The sequence below is a fragment of the Coenobita brevimanus genome, chromosome 59 (assembly GCF_032717465.1).
Source record: "Coenobita brevimanus isolate Jiangsu-jjx chromosome 59, ASM3271746v2, whole genome shotgun sequence".
In the NCBI taxonomy this organism is placed as follows: domain Eukaryota; kingdom Metazoa; phylum Arthropoda; class Malacostraca; order Decapoda; family Coenobitidae; genus Coenobita; species Coenobita brevimanus.
In genome coordinates this window covers 30,691,318-30,710,086 of record NC_137012.1, presented here as the reverse complement: position 1 = coordinate 30,710,086, position 18,769 = coordinate 30,691,318, and the positions used below count along the sequence as shown (strand labels likewise).

The following is an 18,769-nucleotide window of genomic DNA, read 5'->3' as shown; positions in this document are numbered from 1 at the left end:
ATTACTTCTTACAGCAACACAATTCATGTCATTTATAAAAACTTCAACATGCTTCCATGAGGAGCTGGCATTGGTCACCTAATGATGGCAGAGTATCAAACATACTCAAATGTATGCAAGGAAAGAAAACACGAATAACTGTCAAAGCTATGGGAATCTTATACATTATAACAATTCAACCAAACCTAACTTAATTCAACCTTTGACAGCCAGTTTTCAAATTAAAAAATGTGTTAGGAACGTTGGACATGGCCAGCTACTGGTAGACGTCGGCGGAATATTTATGTATTCTAAATCCTCATTTACAGCTTTCTAAGGTAAGTTTACAAAAATGCTCTGTAACTATGCTAATCCAGGAAAAGTAAAAAGTAACCTGTGAAAGACTCATTTCAACAGAAAATATGGAGAGGCTGTGCCCGTTTGGTAAAGGATTCGTCCTATTTCACCAAATGAGCTTCATGGTTAAACTGCAGCATGACTGTGAGCATAAAGAAATGCTAGTATCTAGGAACACCAGACAGCACATTGTTGGGAGGCACTTGGTACATACTGTGACCGGCATGAAGGCTTGTCGACGCACTGAGGTGAAGCGGGCAGTGAGACCATGTTACAGATGGGGAATTTGGACCCTAATGCCAGTTGCTTTCTGTACCTCATGGCTGCTGTTTTGGCACAAGTTTTATGCAATATACATTTTAGTTTGCATGCAGTTAAGTAGATTATAATCATGGGGGGGGGGGATCTGGGGGCAAATCCTCCCAGTTAGGCTTCCATTGCTAATAGGAGGGCTAAGCCCCCTGGTTGGGTGACATGCTTTTCTAGCTAGGCATCTGCCTAAATGTATGGTAATTACATTGTGTACAGGGCGATGTGGAGGCAATTTGTTTGTGGCCACCCCAAATGGGATTGAGGCGTCTGGCAATAGATAGACAGATAGACATCTGAGTATGTTTGGTGTGCTAGCAAATTCAGTCAAAGGGACTGGCAGTAAATATGCCATTGCAGGTGTTGTTCAGGGCTTCATTTAATATTGCAAGGTAGGTATATTTTGCTTGTTCTCTTTATTTCTTTTGTCAAATGTTAAAAATCAATTACCCAATACTAAAATTATTTTGGTTAAGAAAGTTGGCTTTAAGAAAACAGCTTGAATCCATGCGTCAGAGTCGTTCATATTTACAATGGTTTTAACCACCTAGGATTGCCACTAAACCTAACGTTGGAAGCCCCAATTCCTAGCAGTTCAAAACTTCTAATCTATCCTAATCAACTTGTGAAAGACCCGTTTGAATGGGAAATTTGGAAGACCTGCGCCCGTGTGGTAAAGTATTAAAGTAGGCCACCAAACTTCAGTTCTCGGCTTGAACATTCCCTTCAGGCTAATCCCGCTACAAATATCTTCTTCCAGAATTCACTGTTTTCAAAGAAAGCTTCATTGTTAAGCTGACAGAAGAAATCAGGTTAAAATTTTCTTACTTTTGCGTGCACAGTGCCCATTGTGAAGCTTCATGCGTTTGTTTACGTCTGGTTGACCGGCCTGCGCTGGTGCCAAATCGCAGTCACCCAGGCCATGGTGCCAAGTCGCCAGGCGACATTTTTAAATAGCCCCAGAGGAAAACGTAGTAGTAGTACTATTGTGGTGATTGTTGTTGTTCTCTAGGCAGTTTGGCCGAACAATGGAGTAGGCTGTAGCACCAGTCGAGCAGGGTAGTACTCCCGAGGTGGATGGAAAGCTGATGTCAGGGAGAGCTGGAGCTCCCGTTTTCAGTGATTCAGTAACACAGAGAGTAGGCCAGCATGCTTTTCTCTTAACTGTCAACACCAAACTACATGCACATCACACACTACACTTCCAATCTATGGCTAGATTTAAATGTGAAGTCGCTAAACTTGCAACTATTGCTAAAAATAAGTATATCTGGCTATAAGACCGTAAAAAAGAAGAGGTAAATCTCTAGAACTAGCTATAAAAAGGAAAGGAAAATAAATAACGGTAACAGAATGAAGTAATGCATTAGAGATGCAAAGTTGCTATAAATATGCTAGTTTACTATGAAGTCGTTAAATTTACGTTATAAGGATTTCTGGATCTAACTGCAAAACTCATTAATACTTGATGTTAAAAGTAATTAAGTGGACTATAAAATTACGAAATCCGATAATATTGCTAGGTTGCTAGAAAGCTTCAACCTGCTATAAAGTTGCCAAGTTGGTAACGTTGATTTAGTGTTGAGCCTGTGACCTCAGCTGTTCGTGTAATCCTATTTGTTTATCTCATGACTTTGAGTGTTTCCTCCTTTGTGCACTTGCAGGCAGGTAATTTATGTTTAAAATATCATTCCCTCGCCATATTTTAACTTTATAGCCCAGCAAATTACTTCTAAGCTGAAAAAAATTGTCTTGTAAGAAGGAAAAAGTTAAAGGTCTAAGAGAATGTTTTCATTTTGTTAAAGGTCTCGACAGCCATTTAAAGGATCACACGACACCCAGAAGCCGAATAAAATCGTATGTTGGTAGCCAAAGTGAAACCATTTTGATTTCCTACGCCACGAACGTACCCTTTAATAAGTGTGTGGGTTTTAATGGAACGGGATAACTTTGTTCCAGCTCAAATTTCTTCATATGGCTATATACTCTTCTCTTGCAAAAACTGCAGTTCCAGCTAAGTTCGTGATCCAGCTCTATCATCTGTGATAAAATTATAAACCAGGTGTTACAAACCTCGCATTCAAGGGCTTTGTCTTGTCTTAACCGCTGTGTCGCACTTCCCACATCTCTCCTTTCTTAGCTGGCCCTTGTTTTCCACTTTCCCATGGCTAAACTGGTTAAGATGATCTGCCTTCCCATCTGTGATGTCCGGTCTATTTAAGTTGTCTGTCATCTTGGCTCTTGAGTATGGTGGTTCCCTACATCTTCCTGTACCACACTTCAGTCTCAAAATAGTTACGTCTTCTTATGCTTCCTCATCTGATCCTAGTTCCCTTTAAGTCAGTAAGAGCAAATACCACAAGATATGTTGAAAACTGCTGAGAAACCATGTTTGTTTGAGAAAGCCGCCCTGCACCTCCATCCAGCACTGTTTCTTGAACTACAAAGCTTCTACTCGCACCTGCGTGTGCTTGATAGCATTTGGTGAGGATATTGGTTAGGACAGTGCAATGGGTTTATGTGCTTTGTATGGCACTTCTTTCGTGGGTGGCACCATATTTTAATGTTAATCCGTTGTTTCAGGTCAGCATTCAAGATGGAGGGATGACAATTTTTGGTCAAGTTAGAGTAAAAAGAGAGTACAGGGTAATTATAATGCTGAGGTTTGGACTAATGAATGTTGCTTTCATGGTTAGGTTAAATTTTCCAGAAACAAGATGACCACCACCCATGTTGAATATTTTGACAGGATGGGTGACGGTGGAGTGCGCCGGCTGTATCTGGCAAAGTGTCTGGAGGAACTCAACAAATTGGTCAGCGAATCTCCAAAAGCCAAACCCAAGCTGTGAGTATCATCCAGGAGTGTGCAGGAAGTAGCTTCAGCATTATCAAGTACCTGTCTGCTGTATTATTCAGTGGTTTACTACTACAATTACTACTCATGCAGTACTGTAATTCTTTGTACTCATGTAACATGCTTTCACTTAAATTCCCTAGTACTGTAGATGTAATTGTAGCCCTTTGTTCATCTTTAGTTTGAACCCAGTGAACTGCAGGCTAAAGTTACCCTTCTCTGACAATTCACCATCCTTCATTTGGTGGATAGGGAGAGAGTTGAAAGACAAATGGTATGTATAACTGGATGGGAGAGCTGCCTGGTTATTACAGATGCTTCTTCTTGAAGGGAACCCTCTCCATCCCTGTTTTCTTCAGTTTATTATCCACACGGCAGTACTTTTAACGGAACACAACATTGTTCGTTATTAAACCCCATCCCTCCCCACTTCTGTTTAGAATTGTGATATGTATATAACATGTTGCAGACTGGTCCACTCTGCCCAACGGTTACTGAAGGAAGCAGAGACGTCCGATCACAGTAAAGATGAGGAACGTGCTTATGTCCTCTATATGAGGTTCTTCTCAGTTGTCACGGTAACTGCATTTGTTGTTACTGTTGTGGTCTCAGGCTCATCTGGACTTGAACTTGACTTACACTGTTTATATATGGCAGTCAGCCCTCTTTATTCGTAGGGGGGATAGGCTTATGTTGATGCTGCTGATGATAGTGATAGTATATGCAGAATAAGAAACTGCAGTATACCATCAGATGACTAAGCACCTAAAAGAGTGAGGTCTTGCCACTGTGGGTCTAAAAGATGTGAAAGTGCTAAATATGTTTCCTTTAGGATTCCCACACCTCATCTCATTGCAGCACTGAGTTTAAATTGATGAGGCCACAGTGGTTGACAGATAGGTATATGCAGAATAGCATTTTACATTATGAAAGGAAGCCACTATATAGTGACCTCACGTCTTTCAAATTAGGAGGTATTTAGTTGAGTTGATGGCACAGGTCACCCTTGCAATATGATTGACCATTATGCGATCATTTGCATATACTGTACAAGTATAAGATTTTAGCCTCTTTTTTTTATTGTATGATCATTATTCTCACATATGATCACTGTGACCCACTTACAAGCATCATTTTTCGATATATGATTGTTGATTTTGCTTGTATAATTGTTACACTCCCTATATTCAATATATGATCAATCATTATCCGACTGGTTTTCCAGAAATGGAACACGATCATATAGCAATGTTGGCCTGTCTGTTGCGAGTGGTAATGGTTATGATGATGACATTGATAATGATGATGATAATGACAGTGATAATTATGCTGATGTTTGTTTCAGAGGATTCAGCAAAGTACTGACTATCGCAATAGCAAAAAGTATTATGATGGACTTCTTGATCCCAAAGCAATTGTTCGAGTCATTGGTCGAGCCGAGGAATTGCAGAAGAGTCTCAAACGACGGTTAGTTTGAGAGAGAGAAAAAGAGAGAGAGAGTGTGTGTGTGTGTGTGTGTGTGTGTGTGTGTGTGTGTGTGTGTGTGTGTGTGTGTGTGTATTTACCTAGGTCTTCTCAGTGGATCTGTCCATCTATCTATAGTCTGGTGCCCTAATCCCATGAAGGGTGGCCGCAGACAAAACGCCTCCAGGTTGCTCTGTCACCCACCATTTGACTGCCCTCCCCCCAGCTCACTCCCCCCTCCCTCATATACCTCTCAACTCCATCCCTCCACCTCATCCTTGGTCTTCCCCTCCCTCTCCCTCCCTCCACTTCACCTACATACACCCTCTTAGCTAGTCTTTCATTCTCCATTCTCTCCACATGTCCAACCCACCTCATTGTATTTCTCCTAATTTTCTCAACCTCATCCACATCCACCCCACAACGTTCCTTCACTTCTTCATTCGTCAACCTGTGCCTCCATGTCACTCCACATGCTTCTCTCAATTAACTCATTTCCACTGCTCTCACTCTTGACTTGTTCCCCGTGCCTCGCTTCCATATGTCAGGGTAGGGATCACAGTACTATCATGCAGTGACTTCTTAACTTCCATACTCACCCCCCTATTACTCATCACTGCTTTCAGTGAACCATCAACCTTCCTTCCCTGCTGTACCCTTTCAAGCACTTATCACACTACCCAAGTACAGTACTTGAATGCACTCATATTCTCCATATCCTCACCATCCAACCTCACTCTGCATTCTGTGACTTCATTCCTCTCAAACACTGTAACTTTACTCTTGTTTACATTAACTTTCAGATTCCTGTTCCTACGCACTGTCCCAGATTCATTCACCGAACCTTGCAACTCCCATTCATCTTCACCCAACAATACTGTATCATCAGCAAACAGCAACACCGGAATCTTCCACATCTCACCCTCATTCATTAGAGCCACCCCCACTTCCACTGCCCTACCTTGCACCTCCTTTACATCCCCATCCATGTATATATTAAACAGTCATGGAGACATCACACATCCCTGTTTCAGTCTCACATTTAGATCAAAGAACTCACTCAGCTCACCATCCACTCATACCATAGCCCAAGCTCCTTCTTACATACTCTTCACAGCAGTCAACAATTTCCCCTCCACTCCATATATTTTTAATACCTTCCACATACCTTGCCTGTCTTTTCTGTCATAAGCTTTCTTCAAGTCCATGAAGGCAGCATACACTTTCTTTACCATCTCTAAATAATTCTCCATGAAACATCTTAGAACAAATATCTGATCTACACACCTTTTTCCCTTCCTAAATCCTGTTTGTTCTTCTCCAACTAGCTCCTCTATTATATGCTTAACCCTGTCAGTGAGTATTCTGCCAAATATTTTTCCAGTCACACTAAGAAGGCAAATACCTCTGTGGTTACCACATACTTCTCTCTCCCCTTTTCCTTTATATAAAAGAACAATTATACCTGGTTTCCAGTCCTCTGGAACCCTACCCTCATCCCAAGCCAATCTACACAACTTCCATATCCACTCCACAACAATCTCACCCCCATACTTAAGTACCATGTCACATACCAATGAGTTGTGCTGCTGCACACACTCCTCGCATCCAATTACTTTAACATCCCTTACTAACCTCCTATCAGCCCTCCTGACAAGGAAATTAACTATCTGACAACTGTTTCCCCAAGACTCATATGTAATCAACTTGCTCTCTCTTCCTAAAATGTGTGTTGCCCACAATCACGTTCATTCCCTCCCCAAACTTGAGTATCCTTTCCCCTTCCTCATTTTTTGTACCATATGCACAGCTGCCATGTACTCCTTCGTATCCTTGAGCTGCTTCACCTACATTCCCATTTAAGTCCCCTCCCAAAACCACTATCTCATCATCCCCCATTAGGTGAAGAGGTATAAGCTTGAGGGTGCTGTGAGGTTGTATATGAATGAGGGTGCTGTGAGGTGATGGGAGGGGTATATGAATGAGGGTGGTGTGAGGTGGTGGGAGGGGTATATGAATGAGGGTGGTGTGAGGTGATGGGAGGGGTATATGAATGAGGATGATGTGAGGTGGTGGGAGGGGTATATGAATGAGGGTGGTGTGAGGTGGTGGGAGGGGTTAATGAATGAGGGTGGTGTGAGGTTATGGGAGGGGTATATGAATGAGGGTGGTGTGAGGTGGTGGGAGGGGTGCCTCATTGTGGAGGATTGGGTGACATGAGAATATTTGTGGCTGCCTTGTCTGGGATTAAAGTGTCTTGCTATAGATAGATAAGTGATTTGGTAGATAACGGTCACTACTGTAGGTAGATAGATGATTGATAGTTAATTGATAGATACTGTACAAAGATGATGATGATGGATTGTTTGAGTACTCAGAATAGTGCAAGTAATTTCTGTCCACAGGTATGACTTTGCCAGCAGTTCAGTTGAGAGTGAGAAAGTGCCAGAAGAGAAACCTGCTGCCCAAGAGAAGGAGAAAGAAGAAGTGGCAGAGAAAGTGATTGAGAAAAAAAGTATTCCAAAGACTGCTGTAGCCAATGGTAGGTGGGAAAAAGAGGGCAGTGTGATGATGATGATGATTTTTTAATGCTAGAGATGATAAGTTTTTCTGGAACATGGCCTTCATTTGAAGCTAATTTCACATAACACATTAGTTATTAAGAACACATCTTCAGTGTTAAATGAGGAATTATTTTAACAACATGGTTCCATGGTAAGCATTGTAATAATGCTCTCTTTAATAGTTTGTACACATACCAGCATAGTAAGCTTCAAAAGAGAGAGAGAATGAAGCTGACTAAGGAATCTATGGTACCTATTCTAATATTGTTTATGGTACACCCACCGCAAATTGACTTAGGACCTACACACGAAATTGCTATGGGAGAGTTGTCTGTCTTTGCTTTGTGCGTCCACCTATACCAAGTGAAATTTTTGGGCAAGAAGTAACTGGCAGCGCTTCTGGTGTTGGCGGGAGGTGGTGATACACTCAGCACGTCAGTGCATGCCCAGAAGCAAGTGTGGGAGTATATGTTACCGTTGCTCCGAGCTTGCACCTCCCTCATTTTTCGTATGCATTACTGTTTGCCCTGTTATTTTCCTAGAATCGAGTTGTCATGCCTGGAAAGTACTGCTCAAGAAATGAGAGGGTCCGTATCATTGCATGGAGACAAGATAATGTCCCTATCAACACGATTTGTGAAAGTACTGGAAGCACAAAGTCTACTGTCATGAAGATTCTTGTTGCACCGAGCGGCCTGCCACCTGATGCACAAGCTTGGTGGTGGAAAGAAGAGGACGACTTCCAGGGATACAGATATGCTTCTGAAGAGGGAAGTAATCAAGAACCCTCGACTGACAGCAGCAGAATTGAAGAGAATGCATCCCCAGCTGTTACAAGACATCTCAATTTGTACTATCCAACAACGCTTGCAGAAGGAGCTGGGTATGCCAAGCCGCACCGCAGCCAAGAAACCGCTTCTCACTGACCGCATGAAGGAGCAGCGCATTCAGTTTGCCAAAAACTATGCACGCTGGACATTGGATGAGTGAAGAAAAGTTATGTTTTCCGATGAAAGCACCTTTCAAGTGTTCCAGGTGTGTTCTGCCAAGGTTTGTTGCCCTGCCTCCCACAGTCGACATGACCCTGCTTACACTGTGTCGACTGTTAAGCACCCAGAGTCAGTAATGGTATGGGGGTGTTTCTCAGATGAAATAGGAAGGGGAGGCCTCTACTTTCTTCCTAAGAACTTGATGATGATTGGTGGCTGGTACATTCAAGTTCTGAAAGATCTTTTGTTAAACTTTTTTAAAAAGTCATGGGTGCGACTTTTTCATGCACGATTCAGCTCCATGTCACAAGTCAAGAAAGGTGACAAAATGGCTTCAGGATAATTGGATTGAGGTCCTTGACTGGCCTGGCAACAGTCCGGATCTAAATCCGATAGAAAACTGCTGGACATAGATGAAGAAAATCATGGCAGAGAAGACATCCAGTCTGGGCAACCTCAAGATTGAACTGACAAATGTTTGGTGCAAAGAAATGTCCTTAGATTACTTTAGAGATCTAAGTGATTCCTTGCCAAAATGCATCCAGCTGGTCCTGAAAAACAAGGGAAACATGATTTCATATTAATGAATGGCATTTCATGAACAAACATTGTGATATACGATGACTTCTGTGTTTTTTAATACCTTGTGGGGGGAGGTCCAAAGTCAATTTGCCATAGCTGTAGTTGGCTGGTACACTCACCAGTTGAACAATCTTCATTGGTAAAGTATGGGGCTCACCAAGAACTCTGTGGTTAAGATGGCAATTCCAGCCTTAGTGGATGTCCTTTTTGTATGAAAGACATGACCTGCAGATGTTTTTTTAGTAACTAATTGTAATAAGTATATAACATATATGGAGGCTGATGAATATAAAGAACTGACAAGTGATTTTTTTTCTTTATGCAAGGAAAAAGGACCCAAGGGCAGAATTGTTCCCTTGAATAAGCTGAAAAAAGGGAGAGAGAAATTTTGGTTGGGTGATTTTGTATGGAGGAATGTGTGACGAGTTTTTGCATACCCATTGCAACTTGAGATGTGTCGTATTGACTTTCTGATAGGTAATTATTTTGCTGTGTGTGGAAGGTATGCCTATGAGGTGGAGCCAGGATTCTGAGGCTTCTGTAGAGAATGCCCATTTCATTGAGCATGCTGTTAATTAGCTCTCCCATTTTCTTTTCCTTTTTTTTATTATATTTTATTTACCCTACCTCACCCCACCCCTACCTGTAGATGGGAAGAAGAGGCAGGATGATGATGATGATGATGATTATTTAGTGAGTACTGACTACAATACTGTTGTAGGAATTGCTGGTATAAGTGAGGAGGAAGGGTTCATCTCGTGCAAAAAACTGCACACCCTCATGACCGAGCAGTGTTCATCGTACCTCATACTGGATGCCAGGCCTAGAGAGGATTTCCAGCAGTCGCACATGACGCTTCCCCGAGTCATAAATGTTCCTGAGGAGATTCTTAGGCCCGGGTGAGTCGTGTGTATGTTTGGTCTCATGTAATATTAGTGAAGTTTTTGCCATGGGAGTATCAGGTTGTAGTAGTTTTAGTTCCAGATTTTTCTGAAACGTGAGCCCAATGGATGGCAGGCTGAAGTTACCCTCCCCCTGCAGTCCATCCTCTTCCTTTTGGGGAATAGGGGGGGAGTTGAGGAACATTGGTATAGCAGGGCATTGGAACCACATGGTTATATTGGTGTGCCCACACATGAAGGTGTTCCTCTTCAGCATGAGGAGAGTGATGTTAGGCCACAAACATGGTAATTTTGATCGTACCTGACAGATTTGTGCCACCTTATAGCCAATTACTTGTTACTGAATGGCAGAAAAAGATAATACCCTGTACTACATCAGTACTGTATTTCATTTCCTTAACTAGTCTTCATTGCTGGCAATATACATTCCTTATCATGAAATATTATAGCTCAGCACTCAGAGAGTACATACCAGTGCCAATGACTATACAGGCATACCCCGGTTTAACGATGCAGTTGGTTAAGTAATAACCCATCGCTAGGCGGGGTATCGTATATCGGGGTAGATTTAACATCTAAAGTATAGTGATGCATTTTTGGCCTTGGGTTCCCCCCAACTAAGACCTCAACCCACCCACATGAGTCCAAAAACAAGTTTCTATATAACTTAAACCCCAAAATAGCTTTAAGGCAAGTTGGTCCTGACATTTAAGATGAGAGTGAAATAATAAGATGAGAGTGAATTTAAGATGAAAGTGAATAATAATAATAATTATAATAATAATAATAATAATAATAATAATAATAAATCTATTCATCTATCTAGTGCCAGACACCTTAATCCCCTAAGGGGTAGCCGCAAACAAATCGCCTCCATGTCGTCCTGCCCCTCCCCATCTCACTGCCCTGCTCCCAGCTCACACTCCCCTCTCTCATGTACAGTACATCCCCACAGTACGCGAGTTCCGAGTACACGATCCGCCTTGTACCCGAGGACTTACTATTTTTTTTAAATTTTAGTGTATTTTTTATTAGTACGCAAATTGAACTCCCTGTAAGCGAGTTGGGCAGCGAAGAGTGGCCCAAATCCAGGGTTACCCTGAGTACACAACATTGCCCCCCCAAGAAGCGATAACGGTTGCCTACGCTCCACCCACCTTGAGCAGGAGATAGCAGCAGAAAAGGCAGCAACACCAGTGATGGAGAGTGAAGATTTGACCATGAAAGAGATCAGCAGGTTACTGTGTGCCCTTGATAAATTCAAGGAAGAATTCAAGGACATCAAACGCTCTCAGTTGCGAGTGGACGAGGTGATGTCTTCACTGGACAGAACCTTCTGCTACTACACCGACAAGCACAACCAGGAAGTAAACAGATGGAAGCAAACATTCATCACCCGTTTCCTTCGGCTTGAACAAAGTGAGGAATCACTCCCTTCAACATCAGAAGAGCCATATCCTGAGGAGGATCGAGAGGCAGATTCGATGTCTGAGGTGTCAGAAATAGACTTTGAAGGGTTTATGAATGAAGTGAGTGCATTAGGTAGTGAAAGTGTCGAAAGTGGTGGGGAAGATGGTGTGCCGGGTTGTGTGGTGGGTGATGCAGGAGATGCACACTAGGTGCCTCATCCTGCCTCGGATCCTCTTCTTACCTCCTTCACGCTTGTTGTCCTCTTGAGTAAAGGTGAACAGCCATATTCTTATTTGTTTAGTTAAGCCATATCCTTGTTGATTTACCTAGTAAAGCCATAATCTTGTTGGTTTATCTTAGGTAATATGTTTCATCTTAAATGTCGGGACCAACTGCCTAGCCCCGGGCTCCTACGTTCCTCATGGAGCAACATAGGATTGGATGATGGATGGATGGATGGAATATGTCTTAGATAGTTTCCCTGTATAGTACAATACTTAGGTCTGGAAGACGTTGCAAGGGTTGCCCATGAAGGGGGGGTGCTGCCCATATGTAATTTTTCCCATAAGTTTATGTATTCACAGTACGCGAATTCCTAGTACATGACGTCCTTTGCCGCCCATATAGGCACGTACTAGGGGGATGTACTGTACCTCTCCACTCCATCCCTCCATCTCATCCATGGCCTCCCCATCCCTCTTTCCCCTCCACCTCATTCACATACACTTTCCTCATCAGTCTCTCTTTCTCCATCCTCTCCACATGGCCAAATACTAACAATAATAATAATTTACCCATCTAGTGTTGCCCAATGAAGAGTGTAGAAGCCCGGGGCTAGGCAAGTTGGTCCTGACACCAGCCTTACTCATCCCTGAATGACATTATGTGGCCAATAAACCCCAACCATCCCATGGATATAAACCTGCACCTGCTCAATCCAATTGGAGCACTGTAATTACCCACTAAACCACCTCACACTCATCTCATCATCATCTAACACTCATCATCTAATCCTGTGTTGTCCCATGAGTAGCATAGGAGCCCAGGGCTAGGCAAGTTGGTCCTGCATTTAAGATGAGAGTGACCAGCCTCACTCTTCTCCGAGTAACATTACGTGAGCAGAAAACCCCAACCACCCCTTGGATATAAACCTACACAGGCTCAGTCCGATAGGAGTGCCCTAATTACCCACTAAACCCCCAGGCGCCATAATTTGGTTATATGGTTACCACCCAGCATTGTAAATGGTTTCCTGTTGTACAGGGAACTTTATGGCTTGTCACTTAGTTTAGAGTTACTTGTAAACAGAAGGAAGAGGAGAGTCTGAAGAAAAGAATGACAGAAGAGAAAGGAAGGAAAAGGGGAACGAAGAGAGGAAAGGGGAGTCACCTGAGAGCAGCACTACATCAAGTGAGTGGATGGTGAGTGCTCCCACCTACAACTTATAATACTACTACTACCACTAATAATAATAATAATGATAATGATAAAAATGTTACTGAATGATAATACTAATAATGATGATGACAATGATGTGAATATTACTACCACTGCAACTACTACTACTACTGTTGCCTCTTCTGACTTTGAGAGGGCACTCCCTCCTTTCTAAGGGATCTTTGTATGCTGCATGTGTAAGGAGTGCAATGCTGTATGGTAGTGAGACGTGGGCAGTAGGGGAAGAGGATATTCATAGGCTCAAACATACAGAATTGACAATGATTATGTGGATGTGCAGTGCATCCTTGAGTGTGAGGTCTGGTGAGAGGGATTGGGTTTATGATGAAAGAGCTAAGAGATGGGACGGGAGTGTATTGATGTTGTGATAAGGAGAGGTAGTTTGAGATGGTTTGGACATAAGGAGAGGATGGGGGATGATAGCTTGGTGCAGAAAGTGAGAAGTGTTAGTGTTAAGAGGGTTGCAAGAGGTAAACCAATAAAGACCTGGGACGAGGTCATTGAGTGTAACCTCAGGGACAAGGGACTGAATAGGGAAACTGCCAGAGATCGAACAGCATGGAGAGTCTCCATTAAGTGACCAAGGCCGATGCATGGAAGCATGGTATTATGAAGCAAATAATTGTGGATGTTTATGCCTGTAGGGTGGAGTCTGGATTCTGAAGTTTGAATACAGAACGAATGACTGTGTGGTCCATTTACTTCCATAGGCTTTGAGTTAGTTTTTCCTTCTGTGATTTTTTTTTCTCACGTGGGACCCAACCTCACTCTATCCTTGGTTGGGAAAGAGGTCTGGATGATGTTGATGATGATCGTTATTATTTTCTCCATAATCAGATTAACAGCTGGACGAATTGGCAATGAATTAGATGAAACAAGTCGTTCATTGTGGGTGACGCAAAGGCACTTGGTTGACTATATAATCTTGGTTGACTGGGAGACGGAAAACCCACCTTCACCTCCTCCTGTGAAGGTCCTTGCTGCTGCTATGAGTCAGGTAAGTATTATGATGAAGATGATGATAATGATGATGATGGTGATGATGGTATAAAGGAGAGGGATGTGGTGATCATAATGATGCAGAGTAGAGGGAGATGATGATGATGATGATGATGCAAAGGAGTGGGGCAGAGCAGAGAGGAAGAGGGATAGGATGCCAGTGATGATGATGTTCCCCCATCCAAACCTAATTCTCACAGATAGGATGCCAGCGATGATGATGTTCCCCCAACAAAACCTCTTTCTCACCTATTGATTTTCATGTTCAGTTGTGTTCTAAGGTAAAAGTGCCAGAGTCACATTTGGATCTGTAATTTAATGAGAGAAATGACCACTGCTATGCTACCTTGTTTGACTTAGGCCAGAAAATGGTCAGCTTCAATTTTTCTGGGCTCTGTGATTTTAAAATCTAATTTTATGACCAAACTATTTGTGATCCTAAAATTTCAGGGGTGAGGCGAAAAGGGGAGGGAAGGTTAGACGAAGGGAGAGAAGGGAAGGGAAGGGAAGGGAAGGGAAGGGAAGAGAAGAGAAGAGAAGAGAAGAGAAGAGAAGGGAAGGGGAGGGAGGGGATTCGAGTTATGAGGAGAGGAGGGGAGCATAATTTTTATTATTTAGCAAATTTATTGGGGGGGTTTGTAACCATTTTACTTTTTTCTAAGCACATTACAGTGGTTTATAACATCTGGACACACCAAAAAAAATTGATTTTGGTCATTTTTGTACATATTTTTGTGAAGGAAACAGGTGCGAGCGGCGTATTATTTTTCTCGCTGGGGCCGTGACGAGTAACTGTTATCAGCTTTGACGGGCCATAGCTTGGTAACTATTGGGTCTAGGAGGGTGGGGTTTGCATGTTCAGGAGTGTAAATTCAAGTTCTCTAAATCGGGCATAAAACTTTTGACCTTTGAGAAAGTAAAAAATAGGCCTGTTTTTGCATCCTGGAGCGTAATCGAGGCTGGAGAATTGCGTACCCTAGGGGTTAATTACCCACTAAACCACCAGATACCATAATTTGGTTATGTGGTTACCACCCAGCGTAGTTAAATGCTATATTTATGGCTCCTCTCACGATGCTGGTCACCCAGAGACTGATTCATTAAATGAAGATAACATTCATTAAAAGAGGGTTCAGTATATTGAGGGTTTACTGTATTAATATATTTTTTAAGACCTGTGTAATGATATTCAGTATTTTTGTCAGTGGGATCTTGGTTGCCAATATAAGATCTGTGTATGGATGATGATGATAATAGTTTAGAGGAGAAGGAGAGGCTTACATTGATGATAATGATGGTATACTTTTCCAGTGGGATCCCGGTCGCCATTACAAAAGCCGTGCCTGGGTATTGCAAGGAGGGTATGACTTATGGCGACTCATGTACCCCATGCTGACCACGAACTCACGCATTGAACGCAAGACCAACACAACTTCAATGTTCAGCATCAAGGAGGATGTGTCATGTAAGAAGTTACTGTATATACAGCATAACCTCTGAAATTTGAATATGCAGTTTCCAAGAGCCTCCCTCCATCCATCCATCATCCAGTGCTACATTGCCCCATGAGAAGTGTAGGAGCCCAGGGCTAGGCAGCTGGTCCTGACATTTAAGATGAGAGTGATCAGCCTCACTCATCCCTGAGTAACAATACATGAGGAATCAACCCCAACCATCCCTTGGACATAAACCTTCACTGGCTTAATCTGATTGGAGCGCAATAATTACCCATTAAACCACTAGGTGCCAAGATTTGGTTGTATGGTTACCACCCAGTGTAGTAAATGGTTTCCTGGTGTACAGGAAACCATTTGGCCTGTCACTCAGTGTAGAGTCACCCACAGGCTGAAGGAAGACGAAAGAATGAAGGAAAAAATGACAGAAGAGGAAGTGTAAAGGTACCCATAGGCAGAAGGACAAGGAAAGAATGAAGGAAAGAAAGACAGAAGAGGATGGAAGGATAGAAGGATGAGCCTCCACTTTCCAAAATATTTTTTCTAACAGCACAGGGTGTTGGTCTGTCAGCACACAGTCAGTGCATATTTGATGACAAAGCTTACTTGTAGCCATGCATAACAATAAATGATATTACTAATACAGTTTACACAACTTCATTGCATTTACTGTTTATGGTACTGTTGGCTAAAAACCCTGTAGATACAGTATAAGAGAGAGATGATGGAGCTTTTGACTCCCTTGGGGGCACAGCATCGCTTTCACATGTGTCAAGTATTGCTAGAATAACAAATAACTGGACATTGATCTTGATCATTTACATTTCATGCTCATGCTTATTCTCTTGTCTGTCAGTATTGATTATAAAAACATATAATGTACTTCCAGCCATATGTAATTCTCACTAATGATTTAGCAAGGGATATTTAGGAAAATAAGTTACTCAGTTTGCCAGTTAGTCATATTCAACATGCACCAATTTTTTGAGGGAAAACAGTTTTGTATTAAATTATTTAAAGCAGAAATACACAGATATACAAGCCACACCGCTGCCTTATGCTGAACACAGTTTTCATCACATCCCTGCAATGATGATGGTTGATATTGATAATAATAATGATGAGGATGATGACATATTTCTTCCATAGTGACATTTGAGTACCCTGACTGGACACAGCTTTTATTTAGCCTTTGATAATCATCATCATCATCATCAGCAGCAGCAGCATCCAGACCTCCTTTCCCACTCAAGGGCAGGGTGAGGAGTAGCAATGTCCAGACAGTACAGACTTGCCCAGTCCAATAGGCCACACTTCCATTCACTCATCATTCAATCTCCCGGAATCCTGGCTCTACCGGATACGCCAAAAACATTCACCACATTCTGCAGCTTCACACAGGCTACTAACACTCCCTCATGTAAGCCTCGTGCAGCTGCAACACTCAAGCCTCTGTTTCTTATCAAGGCCTTCATTGCACCAGCTACTTTTCTTCCATATGTCACTCTACTTTTAACTTCTTTTGCACATATTCCTCTCTTTTTTATCACTGTACCCAGGTATTTGAACTCTCACCAATTCCAGTCTCTCTCCATTCACTGTGACATCATACTGGGAGTCACCTTCTCTGTTAGTAACCATCACTTTACTCTTCTCTGCATTTACTCTCAAGGCATGATGCTCACAGACATGATTATGATTAATAGTGATAATCATAATAATAATAATGACAAGAGCATATTTATTTTACAGTAATGTTTGAGTACCCAGACCTGGACACAACCTTCATTAGCTCTCAGACTCCGAGCCCCAGATCTCCCAAGTCTGGGTCTGACTTAAACACTGCTTTCATCGCAACTCCCAGCCCAAGGGAGACCACATACCCTGATATCAACGATCAGTTAACGGACAGTGGAAAGATTCGCACCATCCCCCATGTCAACCGGACCCTAAAGCCAGTTTTAACAGACCACAAACCATTTCCGTCAGATAAAGAAATGGATGGACGGAACAGTAACACAATAGTGAATGGAGGGCTGGGGAGTTTGGAAGGTGGCCTGGCTAAACCCTCCCTTGGGACGAAGGTATGTTTTCTCTTTCTGGCTGCCTATCAGTCTGTGTATCTATCTTCCTACTCATCAGTGTCTTTATAATCAGGTGCCTTAGCCCCTTTTATCTGCTGATTTATTTTAAGTATTGTTACTACTACTGTCTATCTATTGCTAGACACCTTAATCCTGTAAGGGGTGGCCACAAACAAATTGCCTCTATGTCACCCGGTCCCCTGCCATTTCACTGCCCTGCTTCCAGCTTCTTTATTTGCATGTCTTTCCATGATATCTCCTTGTGTCTGTGAGCCTCTCCACATAACTTCCTCACCTGTCTGTTTCTCCATATACCTTCCACATGTGTCAGTATTTCTACATAGCTTCCTCATACTATCTCTCCACACAGGTCCACATGCCCCTCTGAAAAAGTAATTCATTTCTAGGTAAATTCTTGGGACACAAAAGAAACAAACATCACCCAGGACCAGCAGCGGGGCAAGCAAACGTTCCCAACCTCTTCCTCAGCTAAGGATGGGGTGAAGCAGGGTCTGGAAAGCAAGGAAAGAGAGAAACTCCCGGATAAAGTCGATAATCTGCCGTCCATCCCCAGCCGATCTCTCAAGCCCAAGGATCTACTGGCAAGCCTAGCTGCTAAGAAAAAGGAAATGGACGAGGAACAGGAACTGCTTGAAGAGTCTGTGAAGCTTGAGGAGGTATGTGTCATGATATCCCATTCACTTCATCTATCCATCTGTCTATCTGTTTATTTATCTTTGTCTGTCAAAGATAGACACAGAAAGACACAGATAGACAAAGAAGTTAACTGCTGAGTGAAAGATAAAAATGGTAGATTACTAGTGGAGAAGGGAGAAAAAGTGAGTAGATGGAGAGAACAATTTAAGGAATTGTTGAACATAGAGAATGAAAATAATGCAAGTATAAGTGGCTGGTGAATGGGTGGGAGAAGGAGGGATGTGCGAAGAGAGGAAGAAGTCAGCAGGATGGAAGTTGTGGAAGCAGTGAAGAAAGTTAAAATGGGAAAAGCCCCAGGAATTGATGGAGTGTGTGGTGAAATGCTGTAGCATGGGAGAGAGTTAGTAGTAGAATGGATGTGGAAGATGTGCAGATTGGCCTGGGAGGAAGGTAGAGTCCCGGAGGATTGGAAGTCAGTTATAATTATTCCCTTGTACAAAGGAAAAAGGGAAAAGGAAGTGTTTGGTAATCATAGGGGCATTTGTCTTAGTGTAATAGGAAAAATATATGGTAGGATACTCATTGACAGAGTTTGGGAAATAACAAAGGAATTAGTTGGAGAAAAACAGGGAGGTTTTAAGGGAAGAGGTTGTGTAGATCAGATATTCATTTTTAGATCTTTAGTGGAAAAGTTTCTGGAGAAGGAA

General features: G+C 42.4%; 1 protein-coding gene across 1 annotated transcript in view; it reads left to right on the top strand.

Annotated features, from left to right (window-relative positions):
* Window positions 1–2,234: 2,234 nt before the first annotated feature.
* LOC145402895 (ubiquitin carboxyl-terminal hydrolase 8-like) overlaps window positions 2,235–18,769 on the top strand; it is a 41,935-nt gene continuing 25,400 nt past the window's right edge. The window contains exons 1-10 of the mRNA XM_080274803.1: window positions 2,235–2,309; window positions 3,395–3,490; window positions 3,969–4,077; window positions 4,845–4,966; window positions 7,369–7,505; window positions 9,820–9,997; window positions 13,706–13,865; window positions 15,179–15,332; window positions 17,074–17,405; window positions 17,813–18,082. Of these exons, the coding sequence (XP_080130929.1) occupies window positions 3,396–3,490; window positions 3,969–4,077; window positions 4,845–4,966; window positions 7,369–7,505; window positions 9,820–9,997; window positions 13,706–13,865; window positions 15,179–15,332; window positions 17,074–17,405; window positions 17,813–18,082 (1,557 nt within the window). The 5' untranslated portion in view covers window positions 2,235–2,309; window position 3,395. The remainder of the gene's footprint in view (window positions 2,310–3,394; window positions 3,491–3,968; window positions 4,078–4,844; window positions 4,967–7,368; window positions 7,506–9,819; window positions 9,998–13,705; window positions 13,866–15,178; window positions 15,333–17,073; window positions 17,406–17,812; window positions 18,083–18,769) is intronic.